General features: G+C 33.0%; 2 protein-coding genes across 4 annotated transcripts; one reads left to right on the forward strand and one right to left on the reverse strand.

Moving 5' to 3' along the window:
* Positions 1–5,697: 5,697 nt before the first annotated feature.
* Positions 5,698–15,187, forward strand: LOC108200450 (5'-methylthioadenosine nucleosidase). Of its 2 annotated transcripts, none has more exons than XM_017368605.2 (8): positions 5,698–5,857; positions 5,934–5,997; positions 6,402–6,493; positions 6,940–7,046; positions 7,375–7,449; positions 7,772–7,846; positions 9,070–9,182; positions 14,764–15,187. In XM_017368605.2, exons 1-8 carry the CDS (start codon positions 5,791–5,793, stop codon positions 14,795–14,797), a joined length of 627 nt encoding a protein of 208 aa, XP_017224094.1. In that variant the 5' UTR covers positions 5,698–5,790; the 3' UTR covers positions 14,798–15,187. The 2 variants fall into 2 exon arrangements, with proteins under 2 accessions (XP_017224094.1, XP_017224093.1); XM_017368604.2 differs by having other exon boundaries at positions 9,090–9,182.
* Positions 15,188–16,588: 1,401 nt separating this feature from the next.
* LOC108200951 (subtilisin-like protease SBT5.4) lies at positions 16,589–22,769 on the reverse strand. Of its 2 annotated transcripts, XM_064084097.1 has the most exons (12): positions 22,685–22,769; positions 22,454–22,514; positions 20,136–20,254; positions 19,914–20,011; positions 19,631–19,795; positions 19,392–19,485; positions 18,759–19,293; positions 18,571–18,665; positions 17,988–18,233; positions 17,789–17,903; positions 17,472–17,685; positions 16,589–17,400 (listed from the first exon to the last, which is right to left on the reverse strand). In XM_064084097.1, exons 2-12 carry the CDS (start codon positions 22,499–22,501, stop codon positions 16,757–16,759), a joined length of 2,373 nt encoding a protein of 790 aa, XP_063940167.1. In that variant the 5' UTR covers positions 22,502–22,514; positions 22,685–22,769; the 3' UTR covers positions 16,589–16,756. The 2 variants fall into 2 exon arrangements, with proteins under 2 accessions (XP_063940167.1, XP_017224714.1); XM_017369225.2 differs by lacking the exons at positions 22,454–22,514; positions 22,685–22,769 and adding an exon at positions 20,354–22,447.
* Between the last annotated feature and the right edge of the window lie 205 nt (positions 22,770–22,974).

Below are 22,974 nucleotides of genomic sequence, written 5' to 3' on the forward strand. Positions count from 1 at the left end.
ATGGGTGGTCACCACAATGCAGGTTATGATGGATCTCTGTTCTACTCGGTATTCCCCAATACTTGAGGTATGATAATATGTAAAATGAATGACCAAGAACTAATTAAAAAGGGAGGCTTCATGAATACTACTCAGTTATGTAGTTAGTATATTAATTGGAGTAACAGGGGGCCTACATGATTTTCAAGTGTTGGTTGTTGACCAGTATTTATAGTTCTGCACCAAAAGATTAACCATAGAAATAAAACATGTAGATTCTAACCATTCCAAAATTTTACTTGATACCCGACATGAAACGTACTAAAAACCTACAAATTTGTGCTATCCGTATTTGCCTAGAGTTATAAATTCCTGCACAAATAAGTTTATATGATAAATATTGGTTTATTAGATGTGTTATTCTGTATGAATTAAAGGGAAGAATAGGCTGAATTACATATAAATTTCCATTTATTTTCTTCAGTATGGTCAAATTAATTTTTATGAGGGTATAATATTAAGGTTTCCATTTAAGTTTTTTTTCCAGAAATACATAGGAGTCGATTTATACATTCTGTCTAAATTAATGTTTTTTTTCACTTTTCTTTAATACGAACAATATTATTTTGCCTTTTTTTAATTATGAAATATTGCACTCAGATGAGTACCGTGGAGTTTGGATATGCTATTCAAATATGGCCTGAAGGCTGGGAATATATGCTATTCACAGATGATGTTTGCTTATGTATAAATGTACCTTTTTTCTGCCATTATGTTATTCAGATTTATTTCAACAATTTTTGCTCTCTTTTTTAATGCAGAATGAGTTTGGTCAAAGCAATACAGAACTAAGCTGCTTATTTTTCCCATCCCATATTGATTTAAGTTTTGATCTCTTGCGATAACATGCAAATGTACATATGATGGCTTCACAAGTATAACATTTTGATTCAATCACGTATAATACTATTAAAAAATGTCAATGGAAGATAAAAGTGTTTCAAACATACCTTCAGTGTAGACTGGATTGGAAGAAGAGATAAGAATTATGTATATCTAAGATAAAAATTATGTATATCTGAGATAAGAATAACTCACTACAGGATGTTTGTTACTTCTTGCAAGCGCTTGCGCATAATGAAAGGAGTTGAAGCAATGGACCTCGGTAAGTACTCAGGAATTTAAGAAACCGTTAAATTATATGTACATTCGATCAGATTTTAATCTTTTAGCGTCCAAATACTTTAAATTTCGAACAAATTTTTAGCACCTCGAGCCATGGAGAAACGGAAAAACAGAACCTGAAGGTCCCCAACAAGCAAGCTGAACAGCCGCACAGATTGATCAATTCAGGCAGCAGGTGCTTATATTATAGATATAGAACAAAGTTCCATGTAGTCCACATATTTACTGTAGTACCGTAGACCACGTATGTTCTGCAACTATAGAATGACATAAAAACATTGCAAAATGTGTTATTTTGCAAATCATGTTCTATAAACATCATTATTTTGTTAAAAATTTTGACAATCCTAAACATTCTACAAGTTAAATAGTAAAAAACATATTATTCTGCAAAACATGTTAAGTTTGCAGAACATATTTACATATTACAGAACATATATGTTCTACTTGTCGAACATAAATGATTTTCAATATTTTTCATGAAATGACGATATTTATAGAATGTACTTCACAAAATAACAAATTTCATACATTTTGCAATGTTTTTATGCCATTCTATAGTTGCAGAACATACGTGGTCTACGGTACTACAGTAAATATGTGGACTACATAGAACTTAACTCTATAGATATATGTTTATATAGTTTGTTATAGTTGTAATTAGTGTGAGATTTGGACAAACAAATAAATCTTTGTTTCAAGTTTTCTTTGTTTAGTTGATAATTATAAATTAAAGGCTTGCTTAAGTAATAAGAACCTTAAGTTTATACTGTTTGTTTGTATTATTTAAACTTTGTTGGAAATTTGTGTGTGTGTATCTTACTATATTTATTTTAATAAAATGTCAACTTTAAAGGGGGCAAGAACATAACTAATTTATGACATCCCATATGCTGCTATGTTTATATGGTTTATTATACAGTTAAACCTCTTTAAAGTAATACCCCTCAGACCGGGAAAAAATATTACTTTACCGAATTTATTATTTTATCTATATAATAATATATAATTACTTTATCGATAAAGTAATATTTTATTATTTTACCGAATTTCTATATGTTTGTAAATTATAATTCAATATTTTTTAAAAACAAGAATCAGTCAAATGCAATGTATTTGATTTAAAATTACTTTTATAATAATTAATCATATGTGAAAACTAAATTCATGCATGCACTAGATAGAGTTTACACGTTACAACATGATCAAAACATACCGGAGTTATTTATCCTTTACATAAGGTCAAGGATAAGGTTAATTTTTGCCTTGGTGGAAAGAAGAAACAAGCTACTATAGATTCATATTTTAAAAAGGACTGAATTTTGAATTCATATATATATATATATATATATATATATATATATGAATTATTACTTTACATATTACATGGCCTTTAATGAATTTCTAAATTTTTATTATCTTATGCTTTTAGCGAAAATATTACTTTACGACATTGGCCGAAGTTGGGACCGACAAAATTTATTACTTAAGCGAGGTTATTACTTTATCGGATATTACTTAATCGAGGTTTAATTGTAGTTGTAATTAGTGTGGGATTTGGACAAACAAATAAATCTTGGTTTCAAGCTTGCTTTGTTTAGTTAATAATTAGAAACTAAAGGTTTGCTTAAGTTGAAAATATGGTGATGTGTTTAAAAGAAGAGGATGTTTGTGAGTGTATAGACATGTTGATTTATTCATTTTTGTAATACATTGACTATTTCCCACCTTATTAGTCTAATATGAATGCCTCATTTCGTTGTATGTATTCTCGTTTCTGGAGTGTTTGAGATGTAGTTGTTGCGCAAAAAATCTTATCTTCCTTTGGTTGTCTTCTTCGATTCGTAATTGTTGGATATCATGCATATATCTGTAACATCCATGAATGCACTGTCACATCCAGAAGTTCTTGGATTTTTGAGTTTGGATATACTTTATTATTCAAGGAATTGGAAATAAGTAAACTTGACTTAACTATTAGTTTATAATCGTTTGCATCAAGTTGTATATACGTATTTGTCTCTCTTTAAACTTCAGACATGTTTTACTTTGCATTTGGAAAAGCAAGAACTAATCACATTTTTGGAGTTTCTCGAGAGGATTCAAATTAATGATAGTACTTCTTCTGTCCCTACTTTCAAGCATGCATATCCTCTGATGTGTATAAGTTGTTGTACATATTTCTTGCATTACATGTTTTTATCTTGCATTGAACTTTGAAGTCCTGGATGCCGGACTAGACCTAGAAAATGAAGTGAGGAAAAGGATGAAGTTGAGTAGTGGGGAAGGAGCAGTCATTTGCATATGTTTTTGTTAACTATATGTTAGTTTTTTTCTTATTTGTCAATGCATCTAGAAAAAGATTGTTGGTGCAATAGACCTGCTAAAGACCAGAGGAAGGATAATTCTGTAGTTTGTTAAAAAGAATAAAATGACAATTCTTCTGAAGAGTAAATCTATTTCCTGAAGCGCGGTAATTAAAGGAAGTAGATGAACTGTTCAGTTCAGTCCTAAATGTAATATCTTTGACTCAAGGTCAACAGATTTTCCTATTATAAGATAAATTGTCCTATTATAAGATAAATTGTTTCATAGATGACATGCTTATCCTAATCGTTGTGGTGCAGAACTTTTTGGCAATCTGTGCAAGCGGCTACTATGATGGGACAATATTTCAATGAAACATTGTTTAAGGAGAATTACATATCAAATATTACAGGTACGGGCAAAGGTAGGACCAGTATATGGGGAAAAAAGTTCAATGACGAAGTTAGAGAGACCCTGAAGGTATAGGTTAATTTTATGAGAAATACTTGCTTAGCAATCTAATTCTTTGATATATGAGAGTGTGGTGTGACATTTCTTTAAGGAGAATTACGTATCAAATATCACTTCGATATGAATGTGCATAGAATGTATATTAAATTCTTTATATTTCAAAACCAGAAAACAAAAATTCTAATCGCAAATAAAAACTTATCTGCAAAATACAAGAACGAAAAAAGAAAAAGAAAAAGAAAAATAATAACAAAAATAAAACAAACAATTTATTAACATAGAAGTTACTTATCAATTTATTAATTAATTATATACAATTATTGATTTATTATAAAAACTTTGTTTTATAAATATAAATTTTTTTGTTGTATTGAAAAAAGAATTTAATTGTTCCACCCGCAACGCGGGCAAACATACTAGTTACAATATAGATAGATGGGAAAATAGATCTTTTTACCACCCAACTTATTATTTGTTTAGAAACCTACCAGTGAACTATAATTTTTTTCTTTTTTGCCACTAATGTTAGGTTCGGATTTTCTTTTTGTCACTAACGTTAGGTTCGGATTGGATTATTAACAATATGTTATTCTTTTTAGAGTTATTTGGCACCCCTTTAATTTCAGCATGTTGCGCATTGTACCTAATAGTTTTGGAATAAACACTATGCAGTCCCTTACTTTTAACCCGTAGACACTTTGCATCCTTTATGTTATCTTCTGCCGTTACCGTTAACTTTTGCAGGGGCATTTTGGGAAATTTTATTATATTTAATTAAAATCAAACCTTTATTTAAATTTTCCGACCATGTAAACGATATTTTTTAGAAATCTATTTTTCAGTACTCTGCAATATAATGGTGATCAGTGTCTATATCTTTATATGTAGTACTCCATATGTGTCCTAACTCCTAGGTTTATATTGGAGGACGAGAGTACGGATTTTTTTACTCAGAAAGGAAATCTTAAAATTAACTTATGGAACTATATTTATAAAAAGTGGTAACCTTAAAATACGTGACAAGTAGTGGTAAAGAACTATAAAGTCAAGTGATACTATATTTTTGTGGAGTCTTAAAATAATTTATAAAACTAAATTTTTTAAGTTCTTAAAATGCATGTTAAACTCTCGTACTTCAAGATAAACTAGCTAGGGGACATATAGATGATTGTATATAATGTTATAGACACATATCATATCACCATAATATTGCAGACTACCACTATGTTTTTATAATGCTAAAAAATAACATCGTTAATAATCAAATCAAAACATAACATTAGTGACAAAAAAAAATCCAATGTTTTTTTAAGGTAAAAAAACCAACATTAAATTTTATTCAGAAAAAATAAAATAAAATAATTTTTGAAATTTTTTGAGTCTCAAAATGCGTATATAAGTCTCGTCCTCCAAGGTAAACTACCTACGACACTACATATAAAGATATAGACACATATCAGATCGCCATTATATTGCAGACTAACACTATATTTTAATAATGCTAAAAAACTAACATAGTGTTAATAATCAAATCCGAACCTAACGTTAGTGACAAAAAAAAGTCCGAACCTAATATTAGTGACAAAAAAGAAAAAAATTATAGTTCAGTGGTAGGTTTCTAAACAAATAATAAGTTGGGTGACAAAAAAAATCTATTTTCCCTAGATAGATAGATGGTTTATATATTGAATGGCATTACGTTATTTCAAGAAATTTAGGGACATTCTGGTAATTTCACAGGCATTTTAACTTTATTATTTTTGTCATAATCACGGGCATTTTATTATTGTAGTAGATGGGATTGTGCAACTGCAATTTAGATGCATAACTCATTGTGACAAAACTGTCATGACTCCGCCGGCAGAGTCATTGCCCACTTCGAAACGTCCGATTTCCACCATTGCCATTATTATGGGTACCCCATTTTCTTCATTATTATGTATCTAGATTTCTACTTGTTTGACCTTAGTTGAATTAGTTGACTTTTGCAGCTATGCAGACTGAAGCTCTACCTTTAATCGATAAATTTCATCTCTCTTTGGCTCTAGATTCTCTGTAAGTTTTTCTTTTTCATTTCAGAGGGCTTTTAATTATTCTTGTTTGTTTCTCTCTGGAGCTAATAATTACGCTTTATGTTCCAGAAACCAGTCATTTTGAATTCTTTTCAGTGTGTTAATGATAACTTCAATAATTATTTATTAATTTTCAACTTTAATAAATAGTTGAATCCTAAATTTTTATTCAAGAAAAGAAAGCAAAAGTATTAATTTGGAGACTGCTATTTTCGAACAGAGGCCGTGTTTCCTGATGTGAATCTCTCTTTGCTGATTAGCTCTTATGCTTTTTCCTTGAAAATTCTGTTTTGTTTGTGCTTATGTGGTTCATCTTGTATTTTGGAAATTATTTGCACTCTATTTTATGGACACATGGACTTAATTTTTATTTCCTACGTAATGCAGATTTCCGAATGGGGTTCCTTGGGTGCGATATCATGGTACTTACAATGATCTGTACATCAATATTGTACTGCCAGGGAAGGACGTAGTTCTTGGTAAGTGTACATTATATGTTAATTGAAATGTGTGATTGAGTCAACAATTTAACTAGAATTCTTGATTTTATTACCACATATATGAGACATAGAAGCACGTAAAACAATGGTCATTTTCAAATTTGAATTCATATACAGATTTGAACACATATGTTAACTGAGAATTTAAGCTCATCCACAATTTGTCCTCTGGTTTAAGCATGGCTTTAATAATTTTAAGCTGAGAAATTGTGCTAGTCAAGTACTTGAGGTGACTGGTGCTGTTCTAAGTGAGTATCATGGGTTAAGTAGATTTTCTTGGTAGGAAGTAGCTTATGAGCTGGCGCTGGTATTGGTATATATGTCTAAGTAACAAGTACTGTATTTGCAATTTCGGGCTTTCAGTTTTTCATTTTGACATGTATAGTCCCCTTAAACTACAATCACGTTGAGTTTCTCTTTTCCAGGGGTTGACAATGTAGGCACAGTTTGTGCATCGCTCATCACGTATGCTTCCATTCAGGCATTACAGCCAGATCTTATTATCAATGCCGGAACCGCAGGTGGCTTTAAGGTAGAGCATGCTTTGTAAGGGGCATTCTATAAGATACCTTTTTGGATATCCTAAACACAATGTATTTATGCTTCTTTTCAGGCCTTGCATCCAGAACATTCTCAAAGCACATTGATCAAACCTTATTATTCTTGTAGTTTCTTCCTATGAAATTAAAAATTTGGACCCTAATCTTGTTGAAAGACCTTATTGGCGCATGCAATATCTTAAATGAGTCATTGAAAATTATTTTCTTGTGTAGATAGTTAATTCTTGGTTTTATTTGTTGACTGTAAATAGATCACTTAACTTGATAAATAATTTCATATTGATATTTAGATATTTTCAGGCGAAAGGAGCTTGCATTGGAGACGTGTTCCTTGTGTCAGAAGTAGCTTTTCATGATAGGAGGATACCTATCCCTGTAAGTTTAATATACATCTTCTCTACGATTGAAATCTATTCATAAATAGATTGTGGTTCACACAGTTTGATTTATTTTTCAATTCTTATAAGCCCTTCAATCCAGTATGTTTTATCTCTCTTGTATTTTTTTGATTGAATTATCTGATTTTTAAAACATTGGGTCTGTGTAACAAAATAGCATCCGTCTTAGAAAAACTTTGAATCATTTTGTAAGACTATTATCACCCAGCCTGTTCCAGGATCTTATACTATATTGCTTTGGTATTTATATCCAACTTTTGTTAACATTGTAAATCATCTTTCATCTCTCTGTATTGCAGCTCTTTGATCTTTATGGAGTCGGTCAGCGACAGGCTTTTTCGACACCTAATATGTCAAAGGACATCAAGCTAAAGGTCACCACTCCAAAGAAGCATAGTATCAAAAATCACATATTGTACCTTGCATCTTATTTATGTGTCCTTAAGATAGCATTTCTTGATTTGGTAATCCTTTGGTATCTTTAAGAACTAGCCGTCTGCGTTTCCTGGCCGGTTTGTCTTCTTCTATAATGCTTTAAGCATACTGGAGTATGTCTTTACATGAGCATATGGCTAGTAGCTCCAGGGCTGGCTCAACAATAAAGCTAATTAAGCGGTCTCTTAGGGCCACCAACCTTAAAAGGGTGCCAATTTATTTATAATTATACACACACACACACACACACACACACACACTTAAGTTATAATAGTTAAACTATTATTTGTATTTATGAAAAAATATCTAAAACAAATATGAATTATTGTACTTCTGAAAAGATATGTATAATATAAAACATTAATAAATATAAATAAGATTAACTTAAAAAAAACGAAAATCAGATGAATCAAATGATTTTGAATTTTTCAGTGACATGTGTAAGTACTAACTAATGTAATAAAACTTAATTTTTAAATCATTAATATCTATTTTTGTTTTTCATAAATTTTACGTTATTATAAATTATGTGATTTTTATCTTTTGTGTTATAGTACTTTTTTAATATTTAATTAGCTCAAATGTTACATTAATATATAAATTAACCTAACAATAAATAAAAATAACAATATATAAAATGATGTATAAATTTTGTGTAAAATGTAATTATAATTATTATGTTATCATAAATAATTTTTATGTACTTCTATAATAACCTAATATATAAACTATTTCAAATATGAAAAAAATAAATATTACATGATAATTTATTATACATTATATATTAAATTTATGTATTAAATAAAATAAAATATTTTTTATATATAAAAAAGACCTTCCCTTAAAATCTCGCTCAGGGCTTGAAATTTAGTTGAGACAGTCCTGAGCAGCTCTGTCTAGGGTCTATAGTGTTTACCGTTCAACTGCCCAACATTGGATGAGCGACACATAGTACATCAGAAATATTCTTATGTATGAGTTGTATGGTAGACTGAATAACTATAGTGTTCTGCATTATATTCAGCTTACTTTCTCACTGTTACTTCCAGAAGGTCTACTTGATTTCTATCATATTTGGTGTTACGTTGTATTCATATAACCATTTGATGCTTTGTTCTGGATCACCCTAAATTTCATCGGATGTTGTTTGCCTCATTTGTAGGTATATGTTGTTTGTTACAGGCCGGCAAATTGTCTACTGGAGACTCTATGGATATGTGCCCAATGGATGAATCATCTATTATTGCAAATGACGCCACACTTAAGGACATGGAGGTAATATTTCTAGAAAACTAACTCTTTGTTTATCAATTTCATTCGTAGCTGACTTAAATTGCACATTTACGGACCCGACCCAATTTTCTCATCTTTTAAACTGATCCCACTTCGTCTGCACTTCAGTTCCATAACTAGACCACGCTCAAAATTTTACTCTCCCACCACTAGATCTTCCTATCAACTTACATATTTGTTATTTGCAGTAAGTTGCTAGAACACTAGGGCTTCCAGCTATTATTCTTCTTCATTTCTTCGTCTTAAAATCTGATTAGATATTTATGATGAACCTGTTTTAATCTGGTTGGTGAATGATATTAAATTTAATTGGATTTAATTGATTATACCTTTCTTTAAATCCAATCAGTTTGTGTATATATCTGTGATTCTGTGTGTATGACTACCGACTCTCAATTAGCGAAGTTGAATATAATTTATTTTGGTTTATTTGATAAGATTTACAAATATCCTGTTTATTTTGGTTGTTTTATTAAGATGTGAGCAGAATTGGTTGATTAAAAGTATGCAACTTGTTATGCAATGACAAATCCAATGCAATGCTATACTTGGTTCCATTGCTATAATTTAGCACCAAATGCAAAAATTCACCATTGCATACTCAAATGCAAATATTCCCAATTGCATAATTGGTTATGCATATTTGAATCTTGCCACATCATTAGTCACCTCTAAATGAAATGCAAGTATGTGTAGTATAAAGAAAAGTGAAAAAAATTAGATTGAGAGTTAGTTATATTTGGAATTATATGGTTTTAAAATGCAACTATCATTGGAGTGCAAGTCCTAAGTCCTATATTAGGACAAAAAATCGCTTTTTGGTGCCGTATTATAGCAATAGGTATCACTAATTTTATTTAACTTAGGACTTGATCTTATGCAATCTTATGTAATTTTTCAATTGTTTTTAAAGTTGAAGTTGTATCTATGGTTGATTTAAGTTGCAAATATAATTGCAAATCGTAAATAAGTTGCCTTCGTGTTTGTTTGTTTTTTCTTTTTAATTGTTTTGACTGGATTAATATACTACAACTTGTTATGTAACATGTTATGCAATCAAATACAATTTCAGTTGTTTTAAAATTTTGAAGTTGCATTTGTGGTTTATCATAATTGATTCTCTTTGCGAAAATGGTTGCAAGCCCTATTTTTTCAAATTTTATTCAAAAAATCCTTGTATTTACAATTTCTTTTTCAAAATCCTTATTGTTGCCAACAAAATTTTAATGGTAAATTTTATTTTTTTTTAGGAAAACTTATCTTTCTATTGTGCAACCACGGTAAATAGTTTTATCGATTACCAATAAACAACTATCATTATCAAAATTATCCTAACAATCATGCAAATCTGGTAATATTACTTAAACCATATATTGAGACTATACCAATTACCATACTCTACATATAACACAACCTACTTGAACTACCTAGTATGTTGTGGGGTCTAACATCTCCCTAACTTGAAACGTGGTGCTCGTTGCTTCACTATAAAGTTATAGTTCTTGCGCATCCTTGTTTCTCGTAATTTTATAAAATCGGAAATTTCACTTTTTAACGTGATTCTTTCTAGATTATACTCACAACTGACCATACTGTCCATGAAATATTTTCCTCAACTTGTTACGGCTTATAAGTGGTTCGATTATCGTGTCGAAGTTCGTTTTTGCACACTAGCTTTCTCGGTAACGTCTTTTACGAAAGCTCGCATATCTTTTGAACCATAAGTCAAAACGACGTGATTTTTTCGCTGAAACAAACTATAACTAAGATCTTGTTGCTCTTGCACAGTTTCATGCATTTATAGTGGTTCAATGATTCGACAACTTCTTCTCAACTGCCTGAATAAAATAAGCATTATAACCGCTATATCGCAACGATTTCATATTTCTAACCAACCAAAACCAACACAAATCAACATAACCCAACATAATCTAACTCATCCATCAACACAACTCATACCATGATCATCTTATACCATTTACAATCCAAAACAAGGTTAGATCTATCTTTGCAACCAACACACCAAAGTATTATACTAAAATCATTTCAAATGCAAGATCTAACCATTACAACTCCATAAAACATCCATATAACTACACCCATGCATAATATAAACTTGATCAAGGAAGGGAGGATGTTTTTATACCTTTCTTAAGCTTGCAAATCACTTGGTGGTAGCTTAGATGCCTAAAGAAAGCTTAGACACTACTTAGAATGCTTGGATCTTTTCAAGATATCAAAGAAAATCAATGTTAGACAATATTCATTACTATTCATGCTCATCTTCCATCATAGATTTGATCAACTAAATAAGCTTGGATGGGGATAAGGATTTTACCTTGTCTTAATCTAATCCATAAGAAGCTTTTCAGTTAAGAAACATGATTTTAGGAGGCTTGTAGCTTGAGTTTTGATTTTCACTTCTTCAAGAAAAAGCTTGGACCGAAGTGAAGTGTTCTTGAGCTTGAGAGATTTTGAAAATTTGGATACTTGTGTTATGTGAAAGAAACAAGTGGTTTGGTGGTTTTTAAATCAAGTTTAGGTAGATAATTTTGTATCACATATATATGTATGTATATAATACATGTGTCACTTGATTATTAGCTAAGGGCAGCGGTCCCTGGCATATTTACCCAACCCACAATTCGTGGGCCGTTGGATGAATATCCAGAGGCCAGGATTATAACCTACGTCCAACGCTTTTTTAGCGTTGGACGAGGTCTGTCCAGCTCTTTTTAACCGCTGGACGAGGTTAAAAAGCGCTGGACATATTAAACTTTTGTTTTAATCTTGGTCGCTGGATATTCATCCAACGGCCAGGAAACTGATTGTTGGTTAACAGGTCCCTGACATACGTATGCCAAGGACCTAGACCCATTAGCTAATATTGGATTCTTATCCATAGTTTGTAAGTGTTTAATCTACAAGCTTAAGGCTTGTTTGCTTGTTTTAATCTGCTTGATTAATGCATTCCCGGTTGATTATATTGTGGTTTGTTCTGTCATTCTCTCATCGATCGATCTTGCCGGGATATCCAAGATAATTAAATCTTTTGGGGAAATTTCATTCTTATAATATCCATGAATTCTATTATTTTTGCCTTTTGATCATAATTCTTCAATTAATAATTTCCCCATATAATTCATATCGACCCGTATTTCGAGAAATTTTAATTTGCTAATTTTCGTGATCCTTCGAGCTTTACATACACTAATTTTGCTCATATAACAATAATATAATTTCGGAATTTTTATTTATTCATCCCTATATAGCATAGTCGAAAGTGTTTTTGAGAATCAACAAAAGTCACTATCTATTTTTGTCTTTTACTAGTACAAATTTTGGGGTTATTACATATAACCTTTAATTTGAACAACTAGTTGAACAACCAGATCACTATTGTAGTTTCACTTAGAAACCAACCTAGTGATATACTTAAATACTTTTGGGTTTGTAATGAACTACTGATATTTTTATTTATGCATGTAAATTAAGTGTAATATCATCTCTGAGACTATAACCTCTGTGTGTGTTGTGGGGGGGGGGGGGGGGGGGGGGGGGGGGGGGTCATAAGCATGCTACTTATGGTTGGGAAATGAGATTTAGTGTGGTAATTGTGAATAAGGATCTCGTGGCGACCTAAATCCCTGACCCTGGGTTTAGGGGTGTCACAATTTGCCTTCGCTTGTTTTATTTAAAATAGAGGCAACATGTAATTTACTTTAGAAGAAATCTATTGACAGTCCATTAAACAAAGTGCATCCATAAGTTTATCAACATCCTCACTTCTACTACCTCCAACCCTTGTTCTTGGACCTTCTTGGTTGCCTAGCATTCAGACCCAGAAAGTAAAGCGGCCGAACTGCTAAAAGATAGAATTTTCATTTTAATTTTAATGGAATTTTCTTATCACGCAATAAGCCTGTAGCCGCCCTTCACTTTAACCAACCTGAATTAATACGATGGATGACATCATCATCTATCTTTTCTTCTTTTTGAATAATGGAACCTAGGTATTTGAATTATCCTTTGGACATAAAACTTGTTTCCTTACACAAACATCTATTCCCTCAGTAGGTCTACTAAACTTGTTCCCCAACACAAATATTTATCCCCTCATTAGGTCTAGGTCTGCTGCTAAAATTACACTATAAATACTCAGTCTCTGAACGGCTTATACGTAAATCTCGTGTCTCTACAGTAACTCTCTATTATAACTTTTCATTCAGTCTCAGCAACTATAACTATATCATCTGCAAAAAGTATACACCATGGTACATTACCTTGGATCCCATAATGTTGTCTTTTTATAAATTATAAATATATATAATGGCTACCTGAAGTCTCCCTGTACCATCTCCCTTGATTTATATATGGACTTCCTTGGTTCTATTCCATCATTGACTTTGGGCTTAAATTACGTGCTTGTAATTTTATGGTGCCCTCAGCCCTGATTCCTTATTATATACTTGAATTTGGCAAAAACAATTGGGATCAACCTTTTCTTTATTTGTTTCCAAGAACATGACCAACTAACATAAACATAATTCATATTATGTAAAACGTAATGATGTCTTTTCTTTGTGATCTTAATGATGTTATTATAAAGAGAACTCCCTACAAGTTGATTAAGGAGGTGTTTTCTTGTCATTTTGTGATCTTATAATGATGTTATTATAAAGAGATCTTCCTCCAAGTTGTTGATTAAGGAGGCATTTGCTTGCTGTGGGCAAAATTTTTATGGTTATAACATGGCCTATGCCCATGTTTGTTTCTTTTGGATAAAGTATGGGATATGATTATAATCATTTAAATTTTTAAATCCCATGTTTTATTTTGTAAAACTTTATTTGATATTAATCCAAGGATTATAATCCTTAAAATTTTCCAATCCCATGTTTGTTTTGGAGTAAATGATAGGATTATAAGAGCATATCCAATGCTAGAAAACCCTTAGCAAAGTCCTGATAGCATGCCATGAATAGAAAATATAGATAATATGTAAATGAAAAAATTTGTATTTCGAGGGGTCAATTGACTATATTTGGCGAACTTCCTGATACCTTTAGTAAGATTCTGCAAAAACTATTACCATATTAAATAATATCTTCTATTTATAACAACTTGGAATAATATTAACATACAATTTTTAAAATAGCCAATTCCTTCGGAAAACAATGTCCTACAAGTTCGACAAAATTTTATTCAATGTGTTACATGTCCAATTTAGTATCATTAGAGATGCTCTAATCCTCCGTAATACTTGGTTGAAGGAGGTTTTATCTAATCATCTCAATCAAGTCTATTTTAGAAGGATTATAATGTAATTCAACGTCAAAGAAACACTTGATAATCCTATTCCATGTATCATCCCTCCAAACAAACATAGGATAAAATTTAAAGGGTTACAATCCAATTTTAAACTTAATTATTCAAAGTGAACATATGATGGGATAATTTAAATATTAATAATCCTTGGGATATAACAGTTGAGAGATTATGATCCATGGGTTTATAATCCCATGAAACATGGCCATAATATCTTAGTGGCACTTTTGGGCAGGGAGCAGCAGTTGCATATGTGGCGGATCTGCTGAAAATCCCTGCAATATTTATGAAAGCTGTCACTGACATCGTTGATGGTGACAAACCAACTTCAGAAGAATACTTGGAGAATTTGTCTGCTGTGACCGCTGGCCTTGGTGAAGCAGTTTCCCAAGTTGTTTATTACCTCGATGGAAAATGCATTGCGGAATTATAATCACTTCTTACAACTTATTTCTGTTTGCACTGGTCATTGATGAAGAACATTTGCAATCCAATTCACTATGCAATTCTTATCTAGTAGTATAGATTATTTATATGTACACAATTTAATAGAGTAGCTTGTATCCTGAAGTAGAAAATTATTGATCTTTACTTGGTCAGGAACTGGACTGCACTAATGATGCCTGAATCCAAACTGGGCGGGACAGTTTTTTCATTAAGCTCATGTACTAATTGTTGCTTATGCATCGCGTAGAGATTAATTTATACTCCCTCCATTTCTATAATATTAACGACCAGATATTTTGTCGATGAAAATAGTTATTATTTAAAAAATGCTAATTTTGTCGCATTATCAAAGTTGTTATAGTTATTATTTGGGGGGTGTATTATTGTATTTAGTTGAAATTTTAAGAGTAAAGTGTATTTTGTGTACGTGTATTTTTAGCAAGACACTACTTGCTTCCAAAACCACTCCATGCAATATCACAGTTCATAACCCGATACAATTTATGCAGTCCCGTCTATAATTCTCAACGCCATTAACAGACAAAGGGGTATTTTGTATAATTTCACATCTGTAACGGTTTTTTTTGCTTCTTTTTGTCATTTAACGAAATTGCAACTCCCCAAATTATTCTACAGCCTCACATGACCCTAATTTTCTAGCTAGCGTATGAGACAACTACGAGAAAATTAGAATTACGTGAGGCTGTATAATGATTTGAAGGGGTTGCAGCTTCGTTAAATAGCAAAAAGAAGCATAAAATAGTCATTACAGAGATGAAATTACACAAGTACCCCTTTGTTTGTTAACGGCGTTAATTATAGACAGGATTGCATAAATTGTATCGAATTATAAACTGTGATATTGCATGTGATGGTTTTAGAAATGCAATGTTACAAGTGGTGTCTCGCTAAAAGTGCAGGTACACAAAATGCACTTTACTTAAATTTTAAATAATTGTTTTTTGTTCATGAAATTCGAGTGAATTCAATTCATATTTTAAATGATGTATCAAGATCTTGAGATATCAATATATAAATTATTTTACAAAATTAGATGGGTATCAATTATAGAATTTTAAATTATACTTAAAAGTTCGATGATATTAAATTGTGATTTTTTAAATCTATTAAAATCTGATGATATTCAAATGCTCATAGATTATTTTGGATTTTATAAAATGATAGATTTTGTGATTGTTTAAAGTATTTATGTTTTTTGAAATCTATCAAAATTCTTGAGATTCTGAATTATTGTGTTTAAATTTTTATTTTTTTTGAATAAATTGTGTTTAAATTTTAAAAAGACTATATTAATTGGGTGACATTTTATATATAATTCATTAAATTCATACATTAAAAATAATAAATTAGAATCTCAGTTTCATTTTATTAATATTGACTACAAATTACAAATTAGTCATTTTAAAAGTGATCATATACCGTGCAACCTCATTTGCCGTTAACATGAAATCAACCGTTTTCACTAAACGCTACAATCTCATTGGCAACTTGAATCGTATTTTTGAAAATAAATTTAAAAATATGGATATATTTACAAATTTTTCTATATACTTTAATAAAATCATATTTGTAAATTTAAAAAAAAGGTCGATGGCAGAAATTTCAACTTGACGTTTCATTTAACTTATGAATTTGAAGAAAAAAGTGACTAGTGAGAAACTGAGCATTGATCCGAAACAAACACGGCCTCTAATTTAGTGTTGGGCGTTGCGGGCTGCAAAAAGGCTGAGAGCGTGCGGTGCAGACAGCAGAGGAAACTACTACTCCTGGCTCTGGTGAGGAGGAGGAGCAGCAGCAGCAGCCACCACATGAGGAGGAGGAGGAGCAGCAGCCAGCACAAGAGGACTCCTCACATAGTGTTTGCCATCGGACCATATCAACACTCCAAAAGTGTAGGCCCCTTCACTTTCTGATATGCTGTTGAGGTTGCATGATTTTGCTTCAACAATCAACTTGAAACGCTTCTCTTCACCAATATATTGAAAAGTTATAACACTGGGCTCCACAGCCACGGAATAACCTGATGGTTGACGAACACGAGCAGCGTATGTTCCTGGCTTACCAACATTCTTCAGTGTTCTAGTCACCGTAACCATGCAACTATTGTTGATAAGGTGCTTCCCAGGAATACTTATGGAAGGGTAATTAAAATTGAGGAGATTAAAGCCGCCGCCACTCTGAGGAGGACATTTATAATCCTTGTGCTCTGAGAATCTCTTCATCATTGTGCTGTTATAGCCACTGTCACAGAGGAAGTCCAGATAGTCGTTCATAGACAAGTCATAGACCAGGCCGGGATCGATGGCACGATTTGGCCGTATTACCCCAGCCCCATAACTGAAAGGAGACGCTTCCCTGTTAAAATCACCGCGTACAGGATGACCTGTGTTATCTCTTGTTCTGGCTGTATCAATGTCACAGATGTTATCATTCGATCAAATTATATATGTACATCAAATTTAGTTATTTACATACCTGTCGTCATGATTGCAGATCTGATTGCAGCTGCACTCCAGTGTGGGTAGAGTGTTTTGAGGAGGCCGACAAGTCCAGCAACATGAGGACAAGACATGGAGGTCCCGGACTCTGAATTAAAGGCAGTCCTTCGCTTATCTAATGCTAAACCTGTGGGGCTTGTTCCTTGAGAGTATGCAGCGATTATGCTGACTCCTGGTGCAGATATATCTGGCTGAAACCATGTAATGTTTATTATGATGGAGTTACCATGTGGATAGCAAACATAAATCACAACACAACAATTGGATTGATATATAATCTTGCTAATGTGTCACCTTTAGGATTTCAGGTGTGACAACGTTCGGACCCTTGGAAGAGAAAGAAGCAATGAAGGGAGCAGGTTTCGTGTCCAAATGTGTATAAGAAGGAACAAGATATCCCTTCAGATCTCTGTCACCATAACAAATTAGTTATACTGAATACTACAGCTTTTAAGAACAAACTCTGGACAGAACTAATTGAACAACTCTGTACTTGGTAGAATTGAGGTAAGAATAGATGGCAAGACCATTAGTGAAATTGACGTTGGATGCCGGCAAGACGTGAGGATCAGCAATAATATCATTACCACTGGCAACGTCATTACAAAGAATCATTCCCACAGCACCAGCATTACGAGCTTCTTCACCCTTGGCCACTCTTGCTGTCTGCCCCCTCAAGCACACGACTATCTTGCCACTCACCTTTTTAGGATCCAGTGTTCCGTGCATACAAAGCCTCCTGCATTCATGTACCACGTATTACTTCCTTTTACGTTACCAATGGGTACAAAATTTGTCATGATTAAACCTATTGGTTCACTCCAATTAAGTTGCCAAAATCTGCTCACTGGAGAAGAAAACTTATATAACATCATTTAAATCCGGGAGGAACCTCCCAAGACAATGTCAGGAAATTTGCAGAAAGTGAGATCACATAGCCTATAAACCTCATTCAGAACAAGAAGTATAATTACAGACCATGTCACCTTAAAAGGTTAAAAGTTACCATTTAAACAGAAGAAAAATAACTGTTATTCTAAGTAACATGTGGCATGCATTGTCAAGATGTATATTACCCTTTCTCTGCAGATGTGTTGGCTAATGTAGCATCCGCTGCATCAATAAGTGGGTAAAAGTTGCCTTCTGACATGGGTTTACTAAGGCTTGTTCCCTGTTAACAAGGTGCCAATTGATTAATCTGGAAACACTCGACTTTTACCATATTTGTTGTAGAATTTAGTTATTAAATTAAATGGTGTTCAACCTTGAGGCGCTGGCCATTGCTTAGCTGAACATAAGCTTCGAAAACACGATCAGTAGTGCTTGCTCCAACAGTTATTATCCAAGGTGCAAGATTTGATACTGTTCTATAAGCTGGTCCATCATTTCCAGCTGAACATACCACCACCATACCTTTTTTGACAGCATGGAAAGCCCCAATAGCAATTCCATCACTGAAGTAGTCAGAAGGTTTTCCGCCTAAAGATACAGAAAGAACATCAACTCCGTCGTGTATGGCTGTATCAATGCCTTTCATGATATCAGAATCATAACATTCACTTCCATTCACTGGAGGCCAGCAAACCTTGTATGCTGCCACTCGGGCCCTTGGCGAACCCCCTTTTGCAATTCCATTCCCGTGACCTGATACATTTGCTCCAGACACAAAATTTCCACCAGCTGTTGACAATGTGTGGGTTCCATGCCCTTCATAATCACGAGCTGTGTTTAAAGAAGCATTAAACCTTCCCGTATACCGTTTGTAAGCTTTGTTGTAATACTTGGCTCCAATTAGTTTACTGCAACATATATATATATATCTTATAGTCATTTGCTCGTGCCATTCCATATACATACATATTTAGATAAAACAAGGAGGGTCTAAGGAGATGAATACTTATTGCAAGGAATTCCACCACAATTTCCTTTCCACTTTGCTGGAATCGAACCATATCCATGTCCGCTAAAGCTCTCAGACTCGGGCCAAATGCCTAGATAATAAAACTTTATATGAATGGACATTCATAATGCTGGGAAAATTACTCATGGATAGGTACTTGTCGGTTTGATATATGTTTAATAAAAGTAGTGAGATAAGTACTTATAAAGGAGTGATAAAGAAGATGTAATAGGTACCCGTGTCAAGATTTGCGATGATGGTATCTTCACCAAATCTAGCCTTTTCCCACAGGGAACTACTTCTAATGACTCCATCCTTTTCGAGTAAAAGAAAATCCCATGAATGTGTTGTGTGAAGATTTCTCCCTTGATCCAAGAAAACAGAGACCACATTTGGATGCTCTGCATACAGGATTAACCGAGTAGCTGCTAATTAGAAGCGTCATTGCAAGTATATAAATCATACTAGCTAGCTAGTATTAGGCAAATATAAATAAAAATCTACAAAACAACAACGTACTAGCCATTTGGGTTGCAAGGTTCTCCTCAAGAAGAGCAGCAAAGCCATTAATATGCTTATTATACGAGTAAAATATGGCCTCTCTGGCCTTGTCTAGGCTGCAAAATGAATGAGGATCAGCACAGCTTGTACATATAATAATATGACTAATTAGTATGTGATGAGTCCAAAACGGACACGAATTAAATCCCACATATATAATTAAATCGCAGACAGACAGACCTCCCGCCCAAGAAAGAGGAAAGAAAGCGGTGGTGTGAGTGAGCTCGGCGTTGATGAAGCTCAGCGTCAGGTAGATTGATTTCCGGGGCATCGTGTACTCCCAGGTATACTATATAAGACTGCATGCCAAGTCCATATATACGTGATATAGTATAACTGAGGATCGGAGAAAGAAGAATGTAGTTACAAATTAAACCTAGCTAGTAGTTACAAGTTACCTTTTTAATTGCTAAAGCTGGAGTCTGGAGCTGACAAGACACGACGACAAGTAAGAAAGCAATTACAAAACCAGTGATCAATTTCATTTCGGGCGAGTATTGTATTGTATATATGCGAGACGAGGCTAGCTTGTTAATGACTACCAATTAGCCTCCTCCATCGATAAAATACAAAGATCGAATAGGAAGTTATTTTGATTCAACTAGTTGCAAAGTGATCATCTTATCATTTTCAGACCTTTACTTTGTTACTTGTAGATAGATTTTATAACTAACCTCATAACTGCACACGCATATGTATACGCAGGTTCAGTGGCGGAACCAGAGGGGGGCTAGGGGATGCTAGAGCCCCCCCTGAACTTGAAAAAATAGTGTATATTTTTTTTTCAGCCCCCCCTAAGTTATTGAGATGTCAATATAATTTTTTTTAGCCCCCGTTGGATTATAGATATAGAGAGACTTGCTTTCCAAATTTCAAGGTATGATATTTTGATTGATTCTTGGATAAATTGTTATTCTTTAATCTTTTCGTATCTGTTGTGATTTTGTGTAAAAAGATTGTTAATTGAGGGTTCTGGATTTCTCAAGAATTAGAGTTTGAATTTTGAACTATTTTACATTTGTTCTTTTGAATTATGATGGTCACTTAGTTGTTTTCAAAAGACTTTGCACATAATTACATTATTCTTCTTATATGTTAAAATGTGCATGGACCCTCTTCTAGCAGCTTGTATAATCTTAAGAAATGCTCCTGCACTCTAGATAAAAAGTATCGATCTAAAATGTTCTCGAACATGATTCCACTTCGACCTGGATCACCAGGGATCACGTTCGAGTTCGCTGACTTTGGCGATCCACCTTTAACGTAAGCGATATTACAAAGGAAGATAACTTGACACTATCTTGATTGAAATTGTTTTTAGAAACGTACTTTAGTAAAAGAAATAAGAAAAGAAAGGAGCTGAGAAGATGATACAGATGAAAGAAAAGACACACGAGACATGCCTTTTTACAAAAAAGATTTAGATCCCCTTATAAATATGTATTGAAGGTCCTTATCATTTATTAAGTAACCTTAAAATTCATTTTTTGATTAACTTACTTCTCTATTTTCGGGTAAAATAAATATTTTAATCATGAAATCATAAGTAGACTATATATTGTTAGTGAAAAATCACTAAAAGAGATCAAGATATCGAATCGCGAACCGGATTCGCTGGTCATCGTACCCGATTCATAACAACTGGCATTTTACGTACCCGATCGTCCGTACCTAGTACCCGAATGACCCGTGAACAACATTGTTTGAGCCCCCCCTAAATCTAAGTCCTGGTTCCGCCACTGCGCAGGTTTGTTATTTAGTCGTCTAACTGTGTAACATATATATACGCATGGGAGAATTTTTTATGCCAATATTCTAGTGAAGCAGTTGTATGATCATCTAATCTAAGACTTTAACAAGTCAAGCCCCTGCGTGAAACTAGCATCAACACGTGAATTTTAGTTTAATCTTCTTAATATTTTATAATCCATGATGTTTGATCTAAAAATATCACCATGCTCTTTTACAATTACAAGAATAATGTTTTAATTTAATATACTTAATGGTTCACTAAGATGCAACTCAACTTTTTTTATAATATATTCTTAAAAATATTATGACAAGATAAGGGTCAATGTTTGATTTAAAATATAAATATTTAGGACTTTTTTCATAAATATCCAAGTCTAAATGATCTTTTGGAAAATTACTGTCACTTTTTAAAACAAATTACAAAAATACTATATTTCAAGATATATTTGTAAAAACACGGAGGTTGCATATGCAACCATATCTGCAACTGCTAGCACCCATATATGCAACCACAAATGCAACTTTGAATTTTTTTTTTTGAAAATTACGTTTAGTTGTATAATAAGTTGCAACTAGTTGCAAATGGCTAAAAATAACGGCATCTACAGGGCCAATAACAATAACACAAAAACAATCATAAAAGCAAAATCAACAAGCATTACAACCAGAAAATCAACTAAAGCATCATACTAGAAATTAACTTAAAAGCAACCAACTAGCACACTTCTCTTCCTCTCCGTACTTACCTCCCTCCTATACATGTTCTTTCCGCCACCGCTGAGTATCGGCCTCATCCTCCGTCACTACCTATTGTCACCGTTAGAATCCATTTTCACCTCCCTCTATCCAGCCCCCAACTCCATCCCGAGGTTGTGGAGAGAGACACACGAGATAGAGAGGAGGAGGAGATAGCGAGGATAGAGAGAAAGAGAGAGATTAAAAAGGCGAGAGGATAGTGAGAGGAGAGGACAACTGACCTCGATGATGAGATGAGAAGATGAAGATGGCAACCCGCGAGAACAAACTCGAATCTATGCAAATGTTCTAATTGAAATTGTACAAAGGAAACGTATTTTCGCAATGATTCAAGGCATGTAGTAATTTTGCAAATAACATGGGAAAAAGGGGCATTTTTGCCAAATTCCCAAACATTTATTGCAAATTTATACTATCTATAATAAGCCAACATCAGAATAATTTGTAGTCTACAAGTCCGCAACACCCATCATTAAGCAGTACAGTTTAAATTACAGACACTTATAATGTA

Source organism: Daucus carota, chromosome 9 (genome assembly GCF_001625215.2).
Source record: "Daucus carota subsp. sativus chromosome 9, DH1 v3.0, whole genome shotgun sequence".
In the NCBI taxonomy this organism is placed as follows: Eukaryota; Viridiplantae; Streptophyta; class Magnoliopsida; order Apiales; family Apiaceae; genus Daucus; species Daucus carota.